The sequence below is a fragment of the Schistocerca gregaria genome, chromosome X (genome assembly GCF_023897955.1).
Source record: "Schistocerca gregaria isolate iqSchGreg1 chromosome X, iqSchGreg1.2, whole genome shotgun sequence".
Taxonomy (NCBI): Eukaryota; Metazoa; Arthropoda; class Insecta; order Orthoptera; family Acrididae; genus Schistocerca; species Schistocerca gregaria.
This window is the reverse complement of record NC_064931.1, coordinates 686,096,119-686,115,091: the sequence shown is the minus strand read 5'-3', so window position 1 is coordinate 686,115,091 and position 18,973 is coordinate 686,096,119. Positions and strand designations below refer to the sequence as shown.

Genomic DNA, 18,973 nt, shown 5'->3' with positions numbered 1-18,973 from the left:
TCCGTGCGTCGCTGCAGTCCGGTCCCAGGTCGACGGGCACGTGTACCATCCGCCGACCACTGGCGACAACATCGATGTACTGTGGAGACCTCACGCCCCACGTGTTTTGCAATTCGGCGGTACGTCCACCCGGCCTCCCGCATGCCCACTATACGCCCTCGCTCAAAGTCCGTCAACTGCACATACGGTTCACGTCCACGCTGTCGCGGCATGCTACCAGTGTTAAAGACTGCGATGGAGCTCCGTATGCCACGGTAAACTGGCTGACACTGACGGCGGCTGTGCACAAATGCTGCGCAGCTAGCGCCATTTGACGGCCAACGCCGCGGTTCCTGGTGTGTCCGCTGTGCCGTGCATGTGATCATTGCTTGTACAGCCCTCTCGCAGTGTGCGGACCAAGTATGGTGGGTCTGACACACCGGCGTCAATGTGTTCTTTTTTCCATTTCCAGGAGTGTATGTAAGCAACCTGTCTGGTCACCTGCATCCATTCATGTCCATTGTCCATTCCAATGGACTTGGGAAATTCCAGCAGGACAATGTGACACTATTCATATCTCAAACTGCTACAGACTAGCTCCAGGAACACTCTTCTGAGTTTAAACGCTTCTGCTGGCCACCAAACTCCCCTGACATGAACATTATTGAATATCTCTGGGAAGAGAGCTCCACCCCCTCGTACTTTTACGGATTTGTGGACAGCCCTGCAGGATTCATGGTGTCAATTCCATCCAACACTACTTCATACATTAGTCAAGTCCATGCCAAGTCATGTTGTGACACTTCTGCTAGCTTGCGGGGGTCCTACATCATATTAGGCAGGTGTACCAGTTTCTTTGGCACTTCAGTGCATAATGTGGGGAAAGTAAAGCCATAATTCGTCAGTCATGTGTCATCTTATACTTAGGAACAGAGAGTATTTTACCATGGAGCTTAGGATATTTGCCAGTTAACTGAGTTTCATTAATTTATTAACAGATTTTTGTGTCTTAAAAATGGAAACTAATGTTAATTTACAATAGCTTCAATTTTAAACTATTTTCTGATATTACTTCTGCTTAATTTGATTTCACTTACTGATTATTGGTGAATAGTAAGGGTAATAATTTAACAGATAGATGACAAGATTTTCTCACTTGCAATGCTTTTAGATTTCAATAGAATATTTGTTCCTAGGTAAATGACCACGTTGTGCTTTGGAGCATGTTTTTGCATTTAGAAAAACCTTAATTTTCTAGAATAATTTTTGTAAATTTAGAAAATAACTGCAGCACATAAAAAGTGAATGTCATCATTTAAAAATGGAGTAAGAAAATCTTTTATTAAACTTCTACAGGAAAAAGCCTGAAAGTGTCCCAAGGTACAACTTTTTCCCCTGTGAATATTATGAACAATTTCCCATACATTGTCTAGAAATTTAATTTTTGTAATACATGTACATTTCAGAACAAGTGTCCCACCTGAAAAGCAGCTGAAAAAGTTGAAAATGAATAATTTGCCAGGTCAAGATGGAATCCCAATTTGATTTTAGAGAGAGCACTCTATGGTGTTGGCCCCTTACTTAGCTTGCATTTATCGCAAATCTCTCACCCAGCACAAAGTACCATGTGACTGGAAAAAAAGTGTATGTTGCTTCTGTACATAATAAGTGTAAAAGGAAAGACCCACAAAATTATAGACCAATATCATTAATGATCCTACCCCCATGAAACATGGACCTTGCCATTGGTGGGGAGGCTTGCAGGCCTCAGCGATACAGATGGCCGTACCGTAGGTGCAACCACAACGGAGGGGTATCTGTTGAGAGGCCATACAAATGTGTGGTTCCTGAAGAGTGGCAGCAGCCTTTTCAGAAGTTGCAGGGGCAACAGTCTGGATGATTGACTGATCTGGCCTTGCAACACTAATCAAAATGGCCTTGCTGTGCTGGTACGGTGAACGGCTGATAGCAAGGGGAAACTACAGCCGTAATTTTTCCCGAGGGCATACAGGTTTACTGTATGGTTAAATGATGATGGCATCCTCTTGGGTAAAATATTCCAAAGGTAAAATAGTCCTCCATTTGGATCTCCGGGCGGAGACTACTCAAGAGGACGTCATTATCAGGAGAAAGAAAACTGGCGTTCTATGGGTCGGAGCATGGAATGTCAGATCCCTTAATCAGGCAGGTAGGTTAGAACATTTAAAAAGGGAAATGGATAGGTTACAGTTAGATATAGTGGGAATTAGTGAAGTTCGGTGGCGGGAGGAACAAGACTTTTGGTCAGGTGAATACAGGGTTATAAATACAAAATCAAATAGGGGTAATACAGGAGTAGGTTTAATAATGAATAAAAAAAATAGGAGTGCGAGTAACCTACTACCAACAGCATAGTGAACACATTATTGTGGCCGAGATAGACACAAAGCCCATGCCTACTAAAGTAGTACAAGTTTATATGCCAACTAGCTCTGCAGATGATGAAGAAACTGATGAAATGTATGATGAGATAAAAGAAATTATTCAGGTAGTGAAGGGAGACGAAAATTTAATAGTCAGGGGTGACTGGAATTCGAGAGTAGGAAAATGGACAGAAGGAAACATAGTGGGTGAATATGGATTGGGGGGGGGGGGGGGGGGGGAGGAGAGAGAGAAGTGAAAGAGGAAGCTGTCTGGTAGAATTTTGAACAGAGCATAACTTAATCATAACTAACACTTGATTCAAGAATCATAAAAGAAGACTGTATACACGCAAGAATCCTGGAGATACTAGAAGATAGATTATATAAAGGTAATACAGAGATTTAGGAACCAGGTTTTAAATTGTAAGACATTTCCAGTGGCAGATGTGGACTCTGACCACAATCTATTGGTTATGAACTGTAAATTAAAACTGAAGAAAATACAAAAATGTGGGTATTTAAGGAGACGGGACCTGGATAAACTGACTAAACCAGAGGTTGTACAGAGTTTCAGGGAGAGCATAAGGGAACAATTGACAGGAATGGGGAAAGAAACACAGTAGAAGCAGACTGGGTAGTTCTGAGGGATGAAGTAGTGAAGGCAGGAGAGGATCAAGTAGGTAAAAAGACGAGGGCTAGTAGAAATCCTTGGGTAACAGAAGAAATATTGAATTTAATTGATTAAAGGAGAAAGTATAACAATGCAGTAAATGAAGCAGGCAAAAAGGAATACAAACGTCTCAAAAATGAGATCGACAGGAAGTGCAAAATGGCTAAGCAGTGGTGCCTAGAGGACAAATGTAAGGATGTAGAGGCTTATCTCACTAGGGGTAAGATAGATACTGCCTACAGGAAAATCAAAGAGACCTTTGGAGATAAGAGAACCACTTGAATGAATATCAAGAGCTCAGATGGAAACCCAGTTCTAAGCAAAGAAGGGAAAGCAGAAAGGTGAAAGGAGTATGTAGAGGGTCTATACAAGGGTGATGTACTTGAGGACAATATTGTGGAAATGGAAGAGGATGTAGATGAAGACGAAATGGGAGATACGATATTGCGTGAAGAGTTTGACAGAGCACTGAAAGACCTGAGTCGAAACAAGGCCCTGGGAGTAGACAACATTCCATTGGAACTACTGACGGCCTTGGGAGAGCCAGCCCTGACAAAACTCTACCATCTCGTGAGCAAGATGTATGAGACAGGCGAAATACCCTCAGACTTCAAGAAGAATGTAATAATTCCTATCCCAAAGAAAGCAGGTGTTGACAGATGTGAAAATTACCGAACTATCAGTTTAATAAGTCACAGCTGCAAAATACTAAAGCGAATTCTTTACAGACAAATGGAAAAACTGGTAGAAGCTCACCTCCGAGAAGATCAGTTTGGATTTCACAGAAATTTTGGAACATGTGAGGCAATACTGAACCTACGACTTATCTTAGAAAATAGATTATGGAAAGGTAAACCTAAATTTCTAGCATTTGTAGACTTAGAGAAAGCTTTTTACAATGTTGACTGGAATACTCTCTTTCAAATTCTAAAGGTAGCAAGGGTAAAATACAGGGAGCGAAAGGCTATTTACAATTTGTACAGAAACCAGATGGCAGTTATAAGAGTCGATGGGCATGATAGGGAAGCAGTGGTTGGGAAGGGAGTGAGACAGGGTTGTAGCCTGTCTCTGATGTTATTCAATCTGTATATTGAGCAAGCAGTAAAGGAAACAAAAGAAAAATTCAGAGTAGGTATTAAAGTCCGTGGAGAAGAAATAAAAACGTTGAGTTTCGCTGATGACATTCTAATTCTGTCAGAGACAGCAAAGGACTTGGAAGAGCATTTGAATGGAATGGACACTGTCTTGAAAGGAGGATATAAGATGAACATCAACAAAAGCAAAACGAGGATAATGGAATGTAGTTTGAATAAAGTCAGGTGATGCTGAGGGAATTAGATTAGGAAATGAGACACTTAAAGTAGTAAAGGAGTTTTGCTATTTGGGGAGCAAAATAACTGATGATGGTCGAAGTGGAGAGGATATAAAATGTAGACTGGCAATGGCAAGGAAAGCGTTTCTAAAGAAGAGAAATTTGTTAACATCGAGTATAGATTAAAGTGTCAGGAAGTCGTTTCTGAAAGTATTTGTATGGAGTGTAGCCATGCATGGAAGTGAAACATGGACGATAAATAGTTTGGACAAGAAGAGAATAGAAGCTTTCAAAATGTGATGCTACAGTAGAATGCTGAAGATTAGATGGGTAGATCACATAACTAATGAGGAGGTATTGAATAGAATTGGGGAGAAGAGGAGTTTGTGGCACAACTTGACAAGAAGAAGGGACCAGTTGGAAGGACATGTTCTGAGGCATCAAGAGATCACAAATTTGGCATTGGAGGGCAGCGCGGAGGGTAAAAATTGTAGAGGGAGACCGTGAGATGAATACACTAAGCAGATTCAGAAAGATGTAGGTTGCAGTGAGTACTGAGAGATGAAAAAGCTTGCACAGGATAGAGTAGCATGGAGAGCTGCATCAAACGAGTCTCAGGACTGAAGACAACAACAACAACAACAACAACAACATTAATGATAGTTTTCTGCAGAATTCTTAAACGTATTCTCAATTCAGAAATATAAATTTCCTTGAGATGGAAGAGCTTCTGTCTACAAATCACCATGGATTCAGAAACCATCGCTCGTGGAAAATTCAGCTTGCCTTTCTTTTCACGCGATATCCTGCAAACTATAGATGAAGGGCAATGCACAGATTATATATTTCTATATTTCTGGAAAGCATTTGACATGGTGCAGTGCTACACACTGTTAATGAAGGCATCGCTTACAGAATGCATTCCCAGGCATGTGAGTGGCTTGAAGACACCAATGGCAAGTGTTTCAGATGAGGGTATCATCAGGAGTGCCCAAGGGAAGTGTGATAGGTCTGCTCTTTTTCTCCCAGTATATAAATGATCTGACAGACAGGATGAGCAGCAATGTATGGCTCTTTGTGGATGATGCTGTGTATGTTGGAAAGTATTATTGTTGAGAGACTGTAAAAGGATACAAGATGATGTGACAAAATTTTTAGTTGGTGTGTTGAATGGCAGCTAGCTCTAAATGCAGATAATCGTAAGTTAATGTAGATGAGTAAGAAAAACAATTCTGTAATATTGGAATAAAGCATTGGTGGTGCACTGCTTGAGCAGCCACATCATTTAAATATGTAGGTGTAACAGTGTAATGCAATTTGAATTGGAGTAAGCATGTAAAGAAGTAGCAGGGTAGGTAAATGATTGATTTCAGTTTATTGGAAGACTCTGTAAAGGAGACAGTGTGTAGAACACTAGTGCAAATGCCTTCTTGAGTAATGCTTGAGTGTTTAGGATCCCCACCAGGTTGGATTAAAGGAAGACATCAAAGCAGTTCAGAAGTGCACTGCTGGATTTTTTACTGGTAAGTTCGATCAACACATGGAGATGCTTCATGAAGTTGAGTGATAATCCTTGGAGGCAAGATGACAATCTTTTCACAGACTGCTGTTGGCAAAGTTTAGATATCTGGCATTGGAAGCTCACTGCAGAACCATTCTGCTGTCCACAATGTACATTTTGCATAAAGACTATGATGATAAGAGTAATTAATGTACATACAGAAGCATAGAGACAGTTGTTGTAAATGAAACACGAAAGGAAATGAACAGTAGCTGTACAAGGTACCCCTTGCTACTCTTTGTATGGTGGTTTGTAGAGTATGTATGAAACTGTAGATGTAGATGTAGAAGATAAGTGATGCAATTGTTGAATTTTTTTAATTTATTTACTAAGCGAACATAATGAGCAAGGTTTGATTTTCATCAGTCAAAAGGCTTACATGGATTCCTTGATTCGTACAGCAAAAGCAAATACTGTCTCATCACCAACTGAGGCACATGTATAGGTGGAAGAATTAGTAACTCCATCTCTCCAAGGAAAAGCAGTGGGATGCTTGGTCTATATCCGGGGTTCCAAAAAACTTTTCTCGAGGACCCCCTCATAGAGCATGATTGGTACCTTGTCATATCACAGTATCAAGTACCTAAAAGAAGCCTAATTAAGAGTCTTTTTATACGTTTTGTATTTCTGGTACTTAGAAAAACATTGACATATTCATTATTGAAAAATCAGCTGCAGAGAGGCAGCGTGCACAGTCCAACAGCATACAGCAGAACTATTTGCCTCTATCTAATTCTAGTTGTGCGCTAGAGTGTGCTAGTGTCAGTTGGCTCTAGGAAGACGGTAGACACAGAAGTTAGTGTTAGCTAAAGCTCTTCCCATGCAGCAAGCAGCCAAAACAAAAAATCTGTTATCATACGAAATAAATTTTTTGTTCTAATAGCATCTTGTGGACCCCTCTGGCAAAGCTTGTGAATCCCTGGGGGTCCGCATACCACCTGTTGGGAACCACTGGTCTATATGATAGTCATGTAACACTCACACATTTGTTTCACTGTATACTGTGTGTCACAAATTCGGGGAAACCTAGACAGTAGCCACTGGTCAGTGGCTGAGCATACTTCAGCATGTTGCAATGTTACATTGTCACTTGAACTTAGGTATCTAGCTGCTGAACTTTCAGGTGAACTGTAGGCATTTATTGATGCAAACTGTTGCAGTGAGCCAAGCACATGTCTTTGTATATGTACGGCAGTGGAGTAGTCATAAGATGACACACCTGTGTGTCATTACTCGCTAAAATTGTCTAAGTTAAGCTGTTAAGTAACTCTACGGCTAGCATGTTTATTCAGGATAAATGCTCTTCCCATGCAGCAAGCAGCCAAAACAAAAAATCTGTTATCATACGAAATAAATTTTTTGTTCTAATAGCATCTTGTGGACCCCTCTGGCAAAGCTCGTGGACCCCTGGGGGTCCGCATACCACCTGTTGGGAACCACTGGTCTATATGATAGTCATGTAACACTCACACATTTGTTTCACTGTATACTGTGTGTCACAAATTCGGGGAAACCTAGACAGTAGGCACTGGTCAGTGGCTGAGCATACTTCAGCATGTTGCAATGTTACATTGTCACTTGAACTTAGGTATCTAGCTGCTGAACTTTCAGGTGAACTGTAGGCATTTATTGATGCAAACTGTTGCAGTGAGCCAAGCACATGTCTTTGTATATGTACGGCAGTGGAGTAGTCATAAGATGACACACCTGTGTGTCATTACTTGCTAAAATTGTCTAAGTTAAGCTGTTAAGTAACTCTACGGCTAGCATGTTTATTCAGGATAAATGCACTACTGAAAACTGTACACATTCCTGGAGTGGGTAAAGCAAACTAACTGTGGTTGGGCAGGAACTGAGTTTAAGAAAATCTCAAAGCATATTGATGCATGTTTCTACATAGAACGTAAATTGCACATTGTGCATATTTTTTTATCAATTGAATCTCAAATGACATACATCTTTGCTAAGCCAATAAAGTGTGTAACTCATGAATATTTGTATTTCTTGCTTGTCATGCTGCAAGTGTAAAACTTTTATGGTTCTGTAATTCACAGTTTTAGGAGAAGAGTTAGAGTAAAATTTTTGTTGCTGTTTATTAGCAACTGATTTTTGTGTATTAATTATGAAAAACTCTATCCTCTCAAATGAAATAGCATGCTTATGTACATATTAACCAATCAAAAAATCTTGTAAATGGTCAGCATGTAGTCATATTTTTCACTGAGATAGTGTAGCCTACTGCAGTTGGAAAACTGACTCAGTCTACATCACAGAGAGAGCTTGCAATTATGATAGAAAGAAAATGAATATAACTAACTAAGGAAGTAACTAACAAGTTTATTCCTCAATCTTTGCTCTTGCACAAGCTCTGTCTATTGTTGTTGAAAGTATGTTGTGTTGTGCATAAAGCAGGTCTGTATTGATACATATTCTTTTAAATCTTTCTGTAACCTGCATTCCTTTTGATGCTAGTTGAAACATATTAATGCTATAAAGAGCATCCAAAAAGCATAACAAATGTGTACCAGTTTAATAAGCATTTTATATGCCTGTTTTTGTTCTAGTTATTTTACATATAATACCATTTAATTATCTTTCTTTCAGGGTCCCTCAGGTCCTGCTGGTCAGAAAGGGAGTGATGGACCTCAAGGACTGCCAGGAATGGAAGGCCCTCCAGGTCCAAAAGGATCTGAAGGAGTAGCAGGAATGAAGGGAGAGCCAGGTCCAGCAGGACCCCCCGGGCCCCCAGGGCCTCCAGGGGAACTGCCACTCTTACCTCCAGAGCTACTGTTCCACCGAGAAGCTGGCAGGGAAAAGAGAGCACTTAAGTATGTCATCAGTATCACTTACTTGCATCAGTGTAAAGGAATTTTTTATTAACATCACATGCTAACTATATACATAATAATGTAACAAAATGAACATGAAGTCATGATAAAGTGAAGTGGTTGATTAAAGCATACAGAGCATAAGAGTCACTCCTGTTTTCACATAAAAGTGCTGGTCCTCTATGTCAATTTTTATGTCACACAGATTGCTACGTGTGTGATGACAATTGACAAGAAACTGATTGAGGTGTGATATTGGTTCAGTTTTGGGAGAAACATCTGAAAGGTGTGGTGTTCAAATCCCTATACAGACATTCTGGTTTATGTTACCTACAGTTTCCCAGAATGGATAGAGATGAATGCTGGTATAGTTCCTTAAACAGATCACAGCTGCTATCTTATCTCACTCTTCTCCAACAGTCAGTGATGTTGTAAACTTTTATCTTCCTTCATTCCCTCTATCCTTGTAAATGCATTGACTGCATTTCATGTATTACATAGCCCGAGACACTATTTATCACTCATGCCATGATACATTGTAATAATTTGTAGGCTACTTTGACACACTACTCTTCTTAATTAAACAATAAAATGTTGTAAATATTTTTCATTTGCTTCATTAATCGACAGATATTTAATAAATACTTTGCACTAGAAAGAGCATAAAATGGTAGGAATTTCAACTTTTTATAACATGTTGTTACCTGATCAGTTCAATTCATGATCTCAAGATATGTTTTCATGTCAATTCATCGTTAGCTATACCGGTACTCTCAAATGTTTTTAGGGATTTAGCAGACATGGTTTTGGAAGAAATGACTGCTGAGCCAAAGGAAGACCTAGGCGGGAAGTTCTTGGACATGTATAGCTCAATATATACAATGAGACAAGACCTGGATCGCATAAGAAAGCCTGTTGGTACACGTGAAAACCCAGTACGAACTTGCAAGGATCTCTTCTATGGGCATCCTCAGTTTAAGGATGGTAAGTAGATCAATGTCATCCTCACAGTCGCTTCGGATATGCTGCAAAAGTAGGATCTAGTTAACATTTTTTGCTATGATAAACAAAATAATAAAGCAGGAGATTGTTAGAAATGGTATCCACAAATAATATTAAAGATAAATAAAAGGGCTGCATTTGGAAAAATTGTAGCTTATGTTAGTCCCAGTTCTTAGACGAAAAATATATCGTAATCAAAGCTCCGAAAAATCTAATAATGTGCTCAGAGAGAAGCCAATCACCCCAATTGTATGACTGTATGTGGTGTGAGCCAAAATTTATGACTAGATCAAGGACATTTTTGGCAGGGAACACACAGCAATTTATTGTGGATGGAGAGTCATTGGCATATGTAGAAGTAATTTTGGGTGTACCCCAAGGAAGTGTGTTGGAACCCTTGCTGTTCGTGCTGTATATTAAGTACTTTGCAGGCAATATTAATAGTAATCTCAGCTTTCTGCAGACAATGCAGTTATTTATAATGAAATACTGTCTGAAAGAATCTATGCAGATATTCAGTAAGACCTTCATAAAATTTCAAAGTGGTGCAAAGACTCGCAACTTGCTTCGAGTGATTAGAAATGCAAAACTGTGCACTTCGTAAAATGAAAAAATTGTAGTATCCTATGACCACAATATAAATGACTCACAGTCAGAATTGGTCAACTGATAAAAATACACGAGTGTGTCAGTTTGCAGGGATATGAAATGGAACAATCACATAGGCTATGTTATAGGTAAAGCCAGTCTACAAAGGAGACTGCATACAAAATACTTGTGTGTCCCATCCTAGAATTTTGCTCAAGTGTGCAACACTCATAACAAATTAGACTTACAGGAGATACTGAATGGATGGAAAGAATGGCTGCGTTAATGGTCACAGATTCGTTGACGGACAGGAGAGTGTCACAAAGATGGTGAAGAACTGAACTGGCAGACACCTCAAGACTTATACCAACTATTCCATGAAAACCTACTTAGCAAGTTTCTAGAACCAGCTTTAAGTTATGAAACTAGGAATGTATTACAATCTCCCATGTATCACTCTCATAGGGGTCTGAAATACAAGGTTAGACTAATTAAAGCATGCACAGAGGCATTTAAGCAATCTTTCTTCCCACAATCCCTACATGAATGGAATGTGAGGAAGCCCAAATAATTGGCACTATGGGATTTATGCTCTGCCATGCAGTTCATGGTTGTTTGCAAAGTATAGATGCAGGTGGAAATAGAGCTAATGGGTAGAGCAGTTAAAAAACAAAGAAGGAAATTGTGAGGAAAAGGCAACCAGTATCCCAAAAAGATGTAACACAGTTTACACTTTATTTATTTATTTGTTTCTTCATTCACCATTTGATTGCTGTTCAGAGCAATATTAACTATACCAGTGTATATTTAAAGGTCTGGGGTAAATTGAAATTTGAACATTTAAAATATTTTTACATTTCTGCAAAGATTACAGTAATGCACAGTAACTTTGCTTATATTTTACAAGTTTTTAAATAATAATAATATATAATAGAATTGGATATAAAATGAACCTCAGAAATCATTTAATTTATACATACGGATGTACACTGAAGAGCCAAAGAAATTGGTACACCTGTACAACTGCCTAATATCGAATAGGGCCCCTACGAGCATGCAGAAGTGCTACAACATGACATATCATGGACTCAACTAATGTTTGAAGTAGTGCTGGAAGGAACAGATACCATGAATCCTGAAGGCTGTCCATAAATCTGTAAGTGTATGAAGGGGTGGAGATCTCTTCTGAACATCATGTTGCAAGGCATCCCAGATATGCTCAATAATGTTCATGTGTGCAGAGTATGGTAGCTAGCGGATGTGTTTAAACTCAGAAGAGTGTTCCTGGAAGCACTCTGTTGCAATTCTGGATGTGTGGTGTGTCACATTGTCAGGCTAGAATTGCCCAAGTCTGTCAGAATGCACAATAGACGTGAATGGATGCAGGTGGTCAGACAGGATTCTTACGTATGTGTCACCTGTCAGAGTCATACCTAGATGTATCAGGGCTCGCATATCACTCCAACTGCCCATGCCCCACACAATTACAGAGCCTCCACCAGCTTGAACAATTCCCTGCTGACATGCAGGGTCCATGGATTCGTGAGGTTGTCTCCATACCTGTACATGTCCATCCACTTGATACAATTAGAAATGAGACTTGTCCAGCCAGGCAACGTATTTTCAGTCACCAACAGTCCAATGTCAGAGTTGACAGGCCCAGGCAAAGTGTAAAGCCTTGTGTCATGCTGTTATCAAGGGTACATTAGTGGGCCTTTGGCTCTGAAAGCCCATATCAATGATGTTTCATTGAATGGTTTTCACACTAACACTTATTGATGGCCCAGCATTGAAATCTGCAGCATTTTGCAGAAGGGATGCACTTTTGTCTCACTGAAAAATTGTCTTCAGTGGTTTTTGTTCCCATTCTTGCAGAATCTTTTTCCGTCAACAGTAGTGTCGGAGATTTGATGTTTTACTGGATTCCTGATATTCATGGTACACTAGTCAGGTGGTCATATGGGAAAATTCCCTCTTCACCACTACCTCAGACTTGCTGTGTCCCATCGCTCATGTGCTGACTGTAACATCACATTCAAACTCACTTAAATCTTGATAACCTGTCATTTCAGCAGCAGTAACTGATCTGACAGCTGCAACAGACACTTTTTGTCTTATATAGGCATTGCTGACAACAAAACCCTATTCTGCTTGTTTACATTTCTCTCTATTTGAATATGCATGCCTATACCAGTTTGTTTGGTGCTTCAGTATAGATATGATGTGCAAATAATAAACATAGAAAAACAAAACCTTAATATTAATGTAATTTACTAGATTAGTGACCCAATTTCAATTTCAATGCTTGGAATGCAGTTAAACATGAAAAATGGAATGTGTGCGTCTCACCGACACAGTGTATGTAGCATATTTCTCAAGACACTACTTTATTGCCATAGTTTATTCCAAGTTCTTTAGTACTAGCCTTAAAATATTCCTTAACTCAGTACAAACATGTTTTGAAGTACCTTCTTAGTTTTGTTTTGAGGATCAGTTGCACTTTTACATTTTTTTAAACTTCATGGTAATCTGTTGTATAATAAGCACCCAGCTTTAGCAGGATCTTTATCAGCCAGTTTTAATTGGGTATTGTAGATGTGATATTCATCTTTGACTCTTGTCATGAAATTGTGCAGTTCTCTATTTACTGTAGGAACACAATTTACCTAGAGAAACATTAATTTTTCATACAAATTCACAGAGGGGACTGTTATAAATTTTATATTCTTTAATATGACTTTGCATGGCTGTATTGGTGATAATCTTCCAATACATCTAACTGTCTTGTTTTCAGCTTTACCACTCTGTTTATATACATGTTTGCTTCCCTATTCTGTATTATTATACAGTATTTGGGAGACCGAGAGATGAATACAGTAAACAGGTTAAAAAGTTGTAGATTTCAGTAGTTATTCTGACATGAAGAAGCTTGCATGGGATAGAGTAGCATCAAGAGCTGCATAAAAGCAGTCTTCGCACTGAAGACCGTGATCATAACAACAACAACAACAACAACATGACAGATGTGGATGAATTGCTATATAGTACATTGTTAATAGTGTATCTACATCAACTGCATGCGGTATTTTCCTTATTAAAAATACATTGTTGTTTATTTTTAACAGATCTTTTCAATATGATTTTCCCAAGTTATAACTAAATCTATTGTCAATCCTAGAAAATTGTTGTTCTTAACTTCTATTATCTACATGACCTTAAGTTTTATATTTGGTCTCTCTTCATTTGTTGTTCTCTTTGGCAGTATTTTCGTGCAGATCTTTTTTTAAATTTTTTTAAATAAATATTTTGTATTCCTTAAATATTAATCTGCCCTATTTATGCCCATGATAATTCTTATTTCTAAATCATTTATTAAATGCTAGTTACTATGGGTGTTGTATCATTTGCATACATTATTGTATTTTCTTTTACTGGTGCTGACATATCATTGATATACTGTACAAACAATAGTGGACCAAGTATCGATCCTTATGCTACCACATACTTCAGCACTTCAAAATCAGAATAAAAAGTTTACCCCATATTGTTCATCCTGTATCTTAATTCTACACTTTGTTCTCTGTTTTCTACAAATTATTTTATTAGGCTGGCTGCATTCCCTCTGATAGTATATCTAGGTAATTTCTCTAAGCTGGTAGTATGGCATATACAGACAGAGGCTCTTGAGGGGCCCAGAAATACATTACAAACTTTCTCCCATTCTTATAATTCTTCGTTTCTGTATATCACAAAGCTCACAACTAATGTTTTAGGTGGACTTCCCTTTCCTAGATCCATTCTATGATTAATTGCAATATTTTCATTTTTGATGAGGTTCCCAGCCACCCCTACACCACACTGGGTGCAGTGGTTAGCACATTGGACCCAAATGTGGGAGGATGAAAGTTCAAACCCATGTCCGGCCATCCTTATTTAGGTTTCCTGTGATTTCCTTAGATTGCCTCAGGCAAATGTTAGAATGGTGCCTTTGAAAGGGCATGGCTGATTTCCTTCCTCATTCTCCTCTAATCTGAGCTTGTATTCCATCTCTAATGACCTGTTGTCAATAAGACATTAAGCACTAATCTCCTCCTCCAACTCTTATTTTTGATGAGGTGGGTGTAATCATTGTAAATCTATACTTTCCCCCTTGTCATCACCTTTTACTCTTTTTGCAGCTTGTTGGGAACAGATTTTTCTCTATTAAAGAATTTATCAGGATATTAGAGGAATTTCTAGATACTGTGATCGGTATTTGATTACTATTGTAGATATTCTGTCCGTACCCTCTGTCATTTTATTTTTCAGTGATTTAATTTTATTTTTAACTTTTCTTTCCTCTGTTGGAAAGAAGAACAGGCATCCTTCATTTTTGGTTAACCTTTTCTCATTTTAGCCAATGCTTGATTTTATGTCATTAGTTTCTGAACTATGTTCACATATAATCATTTAAAGTGGAACACACTTTACATGGATCATTTACTTATTTCCCTATTCCAAGTTCCTGTCCTGTTTGTCTCATCCCTGTGTTTACATGTAACCAGAGTGTAATGCCTTGGAATTGTTCGAAGAGATTCTGTTTTGATTATCATAATACATAATATTTGGATGTTGTATGCCTAATAACCCTGCTGTATTGTTTCTTGCTACATCTGTACACTTCACAGTCTGATTAGCTATTATACTTCTAATGTAACTCTTCAGGTTTTCCCGGTGATCTAATGACAGAAGTCTCATGAGTCTCAGGTCACACCTGATGAAGGTTACGAGCTACGTGACCGAAATATCGTGCAAGTACGATGCTGATATCCGGCAGAACACCCAACAACCCAAGATGTTATTATACTTCTAATAATTTTCATGCAAAACTTTTCTGTCTCTTCCACCAATCTCTCCAGTCTCTTCAACCTCTCTGTGGTGGTCCATTTCTAACTGTGTCATACATTTATCTTTCTTCTGAACTTTGGACAAGCTATTTCTCTATGGTGAATTATGGTTGCAAAGAAAGTTTCCCAGCTTCTTTTCATCTTATTGTCATCTACAGCCTTCCAGTCAACTTATCTGAGTAACACTTCCAATATATTGAGATTTCCAGCATTTGTCAGTCCCTTACTCTACAACTACATTCTCAGTTTCACTTTTCTTGTCCTGTAGCTCAGTTAACTGACCATGATGATCTGAAATGACTGTGTTAGTTATATGTACTTTCAGTTTATGTAAAGGTAAGTATGTAAAAACATGATCTGTTGTTGTGTATGATATTCCTGAGCTCTTTGTTGGGCTCTTTATATGCAGATTCATATTACACATACACTGCTTGAAAAAAAAAAATGGAGCACCCAGAAGACATGGTCAGATCTCATTGTTACTTCTTACACACATGCACCATTGTTGAGTATGTAAATTATTAGAGTTGCAGTTCTCTGTGATTAATGGAACAGCAACCAGACTGCACTAGGATTGCTGATGTTATATCTGCATCTACGTATATACTTCACAGGCTGCCATATGGAGCATGGCAGAAGGTAACTTGTACCACTACTAGTAATTTGCTTTCACATTTCACTGGCTAATAGAATGAGGGAAAGATGACCGTCTGTATGCCCCTATATGAGCCCTAATTCCTCTATCTTATCTTTGTGGTCCTTATGCAAGTGTATGTTGGTGGCAGTAGAACTGTATTGCAGTCAGCTTCAAATGCTAATTCTTTAAATTTTCTTGATAATGTTCCATCAAAAGAACATAGTCTTCCCTCCAGGGATTCCCATTTGTGTTCCCAAGACATCTCCATAATGCCTACATGTTACTCAAACCTACCAGTAACAAATCTAGCGGCCCACCTCTGAATTGCTTCAATGTCTTCCCTTAATCAGATGTGGTGCTGACCCCAAACACTCTAACAGTACTTGAGAATGTGTTACAATAGCATTCCATCTACATCTTCCTTTATAGATGAACCACACTTTCCCAAAATTCTCCAAATAAATTGAAGTTGACCATTTGCTTTCCCTACTACCATCCTTACATGCTCGTTGCGTTTCTTATCACTTTGCAGCAATGCTACAAATAGATATTTAATCAGTGTCTCTGTGTCAAGCAGTGCACTACCAGTTTTGTATCTGAACAGTATGGGATTGTTTTTCCTACTCATCTGCATTAACTTACATTTTCCTATATTTAAAGAAAACTGACATTCATCACACTAATAAATTTTGTCTAAGTCATCTTGCATCCTCCTACAGTCACACAATGACAGCACATCCCTGTACACCACATAATCATCAGCAAACAGCTGCAGGTTGCTGTTCAACCTGTCCATCAGATAATTTATTTTTATAAAGAATAAGAGTGGTACTATCACACTTCCCTAGGCTACTGATGATGATACCTTTGTCTCTGATGAACAGTTGCCATTAAGGACAACTTATTGGGTTGTATTACTTAAGAAATCTTTGAGCCACTCACATATCTACAAACCTAGTACATTTTGCTTGTATGTTCGTCAACAGTCTGTAGTGGGGCTCCATGTCTAATGCCTTCTGAAAATCTAGGAATGTAGAATGTGTATTTAGCATTGTCGCCAGACGTGGAGTGGCATAAGATGCTGCATATTCAAGTGAGATGGTGTTATTTGTATCTAACAGACTTTGAAAGTGGCAACATTGTGGGTCTCCATTTCACCAACTGATTGAATCATGGAATATCTAGATTTGTGGAGCATTGAGATATGACAGTAACCCAGTGTTGGACAGCATGGGAACACGAAGGCTGGCCACACATTGTCAGGTTCCAGTTAGCCATGTGTGACCACTGTGTTGTGCACCAAGCACATCATAACCTCTTCACATCTGTGCCTGTCATCTATGAATAATTAATATACTCCCTACAACACTCTGTGTCATCCTGTACCATTGATAAGGGATTAGCAGCAGCTGGACTAGGGAACTACCATTCCACACATAGGCTGCCATTAACACTACAATGAAAATGGCTGCGTTTGGAGTTGTGCCACAACCAGAAAGCTTAGACAGCTGAGTAATGGTGCTGCATTTTATTCAGCTGTCAGTCATGGGCATTGTTGGCAAGTGTGGTGGCAATCTTGGTAGAGGTCACATTCTTCCAATATTTCAGAAAGGCTCGACAGCATTACTTTTGGTGTCATATTGTGCAAAGCCATCAGGTATGACTTCAGGTCATGACAGGTGGTGACTAAGAGACCTCTGATGACACAGTGGTACATCAGAGACATCATACACCCTCATGTGTTTCTTCTCATGTGACAGTTTTGTGGTGTCATTTTTCAACAGGGTAATAGTCATCCATCATTTTTCAATAAGGCAATACCCATCCACATGTTGCTCATGTCTGTGTGAACTGTCAGAACAATGTTGAGGTACTCCTGTGGCTAGCAAGAACCCCAAACCTGTTTCCGATAGAACATGTTTGAGACCAGCTTGGGCATCACCTCCATCCCATTGCAAGTATCCAGGATATCGAGAACCAATTACATAATTTGTGGGCCAGATTCTATCGGGAAAGAAAAAAGTTGTGGCTGTGTGACACACTTCCTATTTAGGACACAAGGAGTGCAACATCATATTAATAAGAGGGCTCATATTGTCAAGTTCTTTGTAGATTTGACTTGATTTTGTAATCAATAAAATGACACCACATACTGTCTCAACCTATGAAGTTTCTTTTTATTTCCTACTCCCTTTTTTAATTGTTTCACATTTTTTTGTCAGGCAGAGTATTTATAACACCTGGAAAACATTGCGCACAGCTGCTCTATTTCAATGTATTTATATTTGGGTCACCAACTACTGTTAAATACAAAAATTTTTTAATGACTTTGTCAAGTAGTACTTCAAGTTTTGTTAGAAAAACTTTTATCCTACAGCTTGGAGAGTGATACATCCCTAATACTTTACATTTACCCTCCTGAAAATTTGTTTGAATTGCTACTGCTCCAGACCACACGTTTCTACAACATGCAACTAGACATTGTAAATATCCATTTATACTAAAACACACACACACACACACACACACACACACACACACACACACACAAAAGTGTTTAACTTTTACAAGCTTTCAGAGCCAGTGGCTTCTTCTTTTGGCAGAAGAGTTGAAGAAGAAGGAAGAGTGGTGAAGGAAAAGTACTGGAGAGGTTTAAGGAAAGGGGTACAGTTTGTAAAAGTCACTGAAAGCCCTGGGTCGAGGGAGACTAACCAGATGGGATGAGAAAGAAAGACTGATTGCTGGAGACTGCACTGGATGAGATTTGAAAACCTGAGGGCTTAAAGCTGGAAGATAGGGTAATATGCAAGTCAGGGATTACTACTAAAACATCATGCACAAGTTCATAAGAGTGAAGAGGTAAGTGCATTGCATGTAATAGTGGTGGGAGGGGGGGATGGCGGAAAACAGACTTGTCAGAAAATGAAAGATGTAGAAAACTAAAATGGAGTGAAAAAAGGAGTAGTTATTGTGAAGAACTGCTGAGATGGAAGGAATTAACGTAAATGAATGCCAAGTGAGTGTTAAGAACCAAGGGCATGTTGTAGTGCTAGTTCCCATCTGAGGAGTTCTGAGAAATTGGTACCTGTGGGAAGAATCCAGATGCGC

The 18,973-nt window shown here is 38.9% G+C and overlaps 1 protein-coding gene across 1 annotated transcript in view; it reads left to right on the top strand.

Annotated features, from left to right (window-relative positions):
* The window catches only part of LOC126299514 (collagen alpha-1(XI) chain-like), a 497,414-nt gene that overhangs the window by 442,823 nt on the left and 35,618 nt on the right, over positions 1-18,973 (top strand). The window contains exons 25-26 of the mRNA XM_049991477.1: positions 8,529-8,752; positions 9,540-9,736. Coding sequence (XP_049847434.1) covers positions 8,529-8,752; positions 9,540-9,736 — 421 coding nt within the window. The remainder of the gene's footprint in view (positions 1-8,528; positions 8,753-9,539; positions 9,737-18,973) is intronic.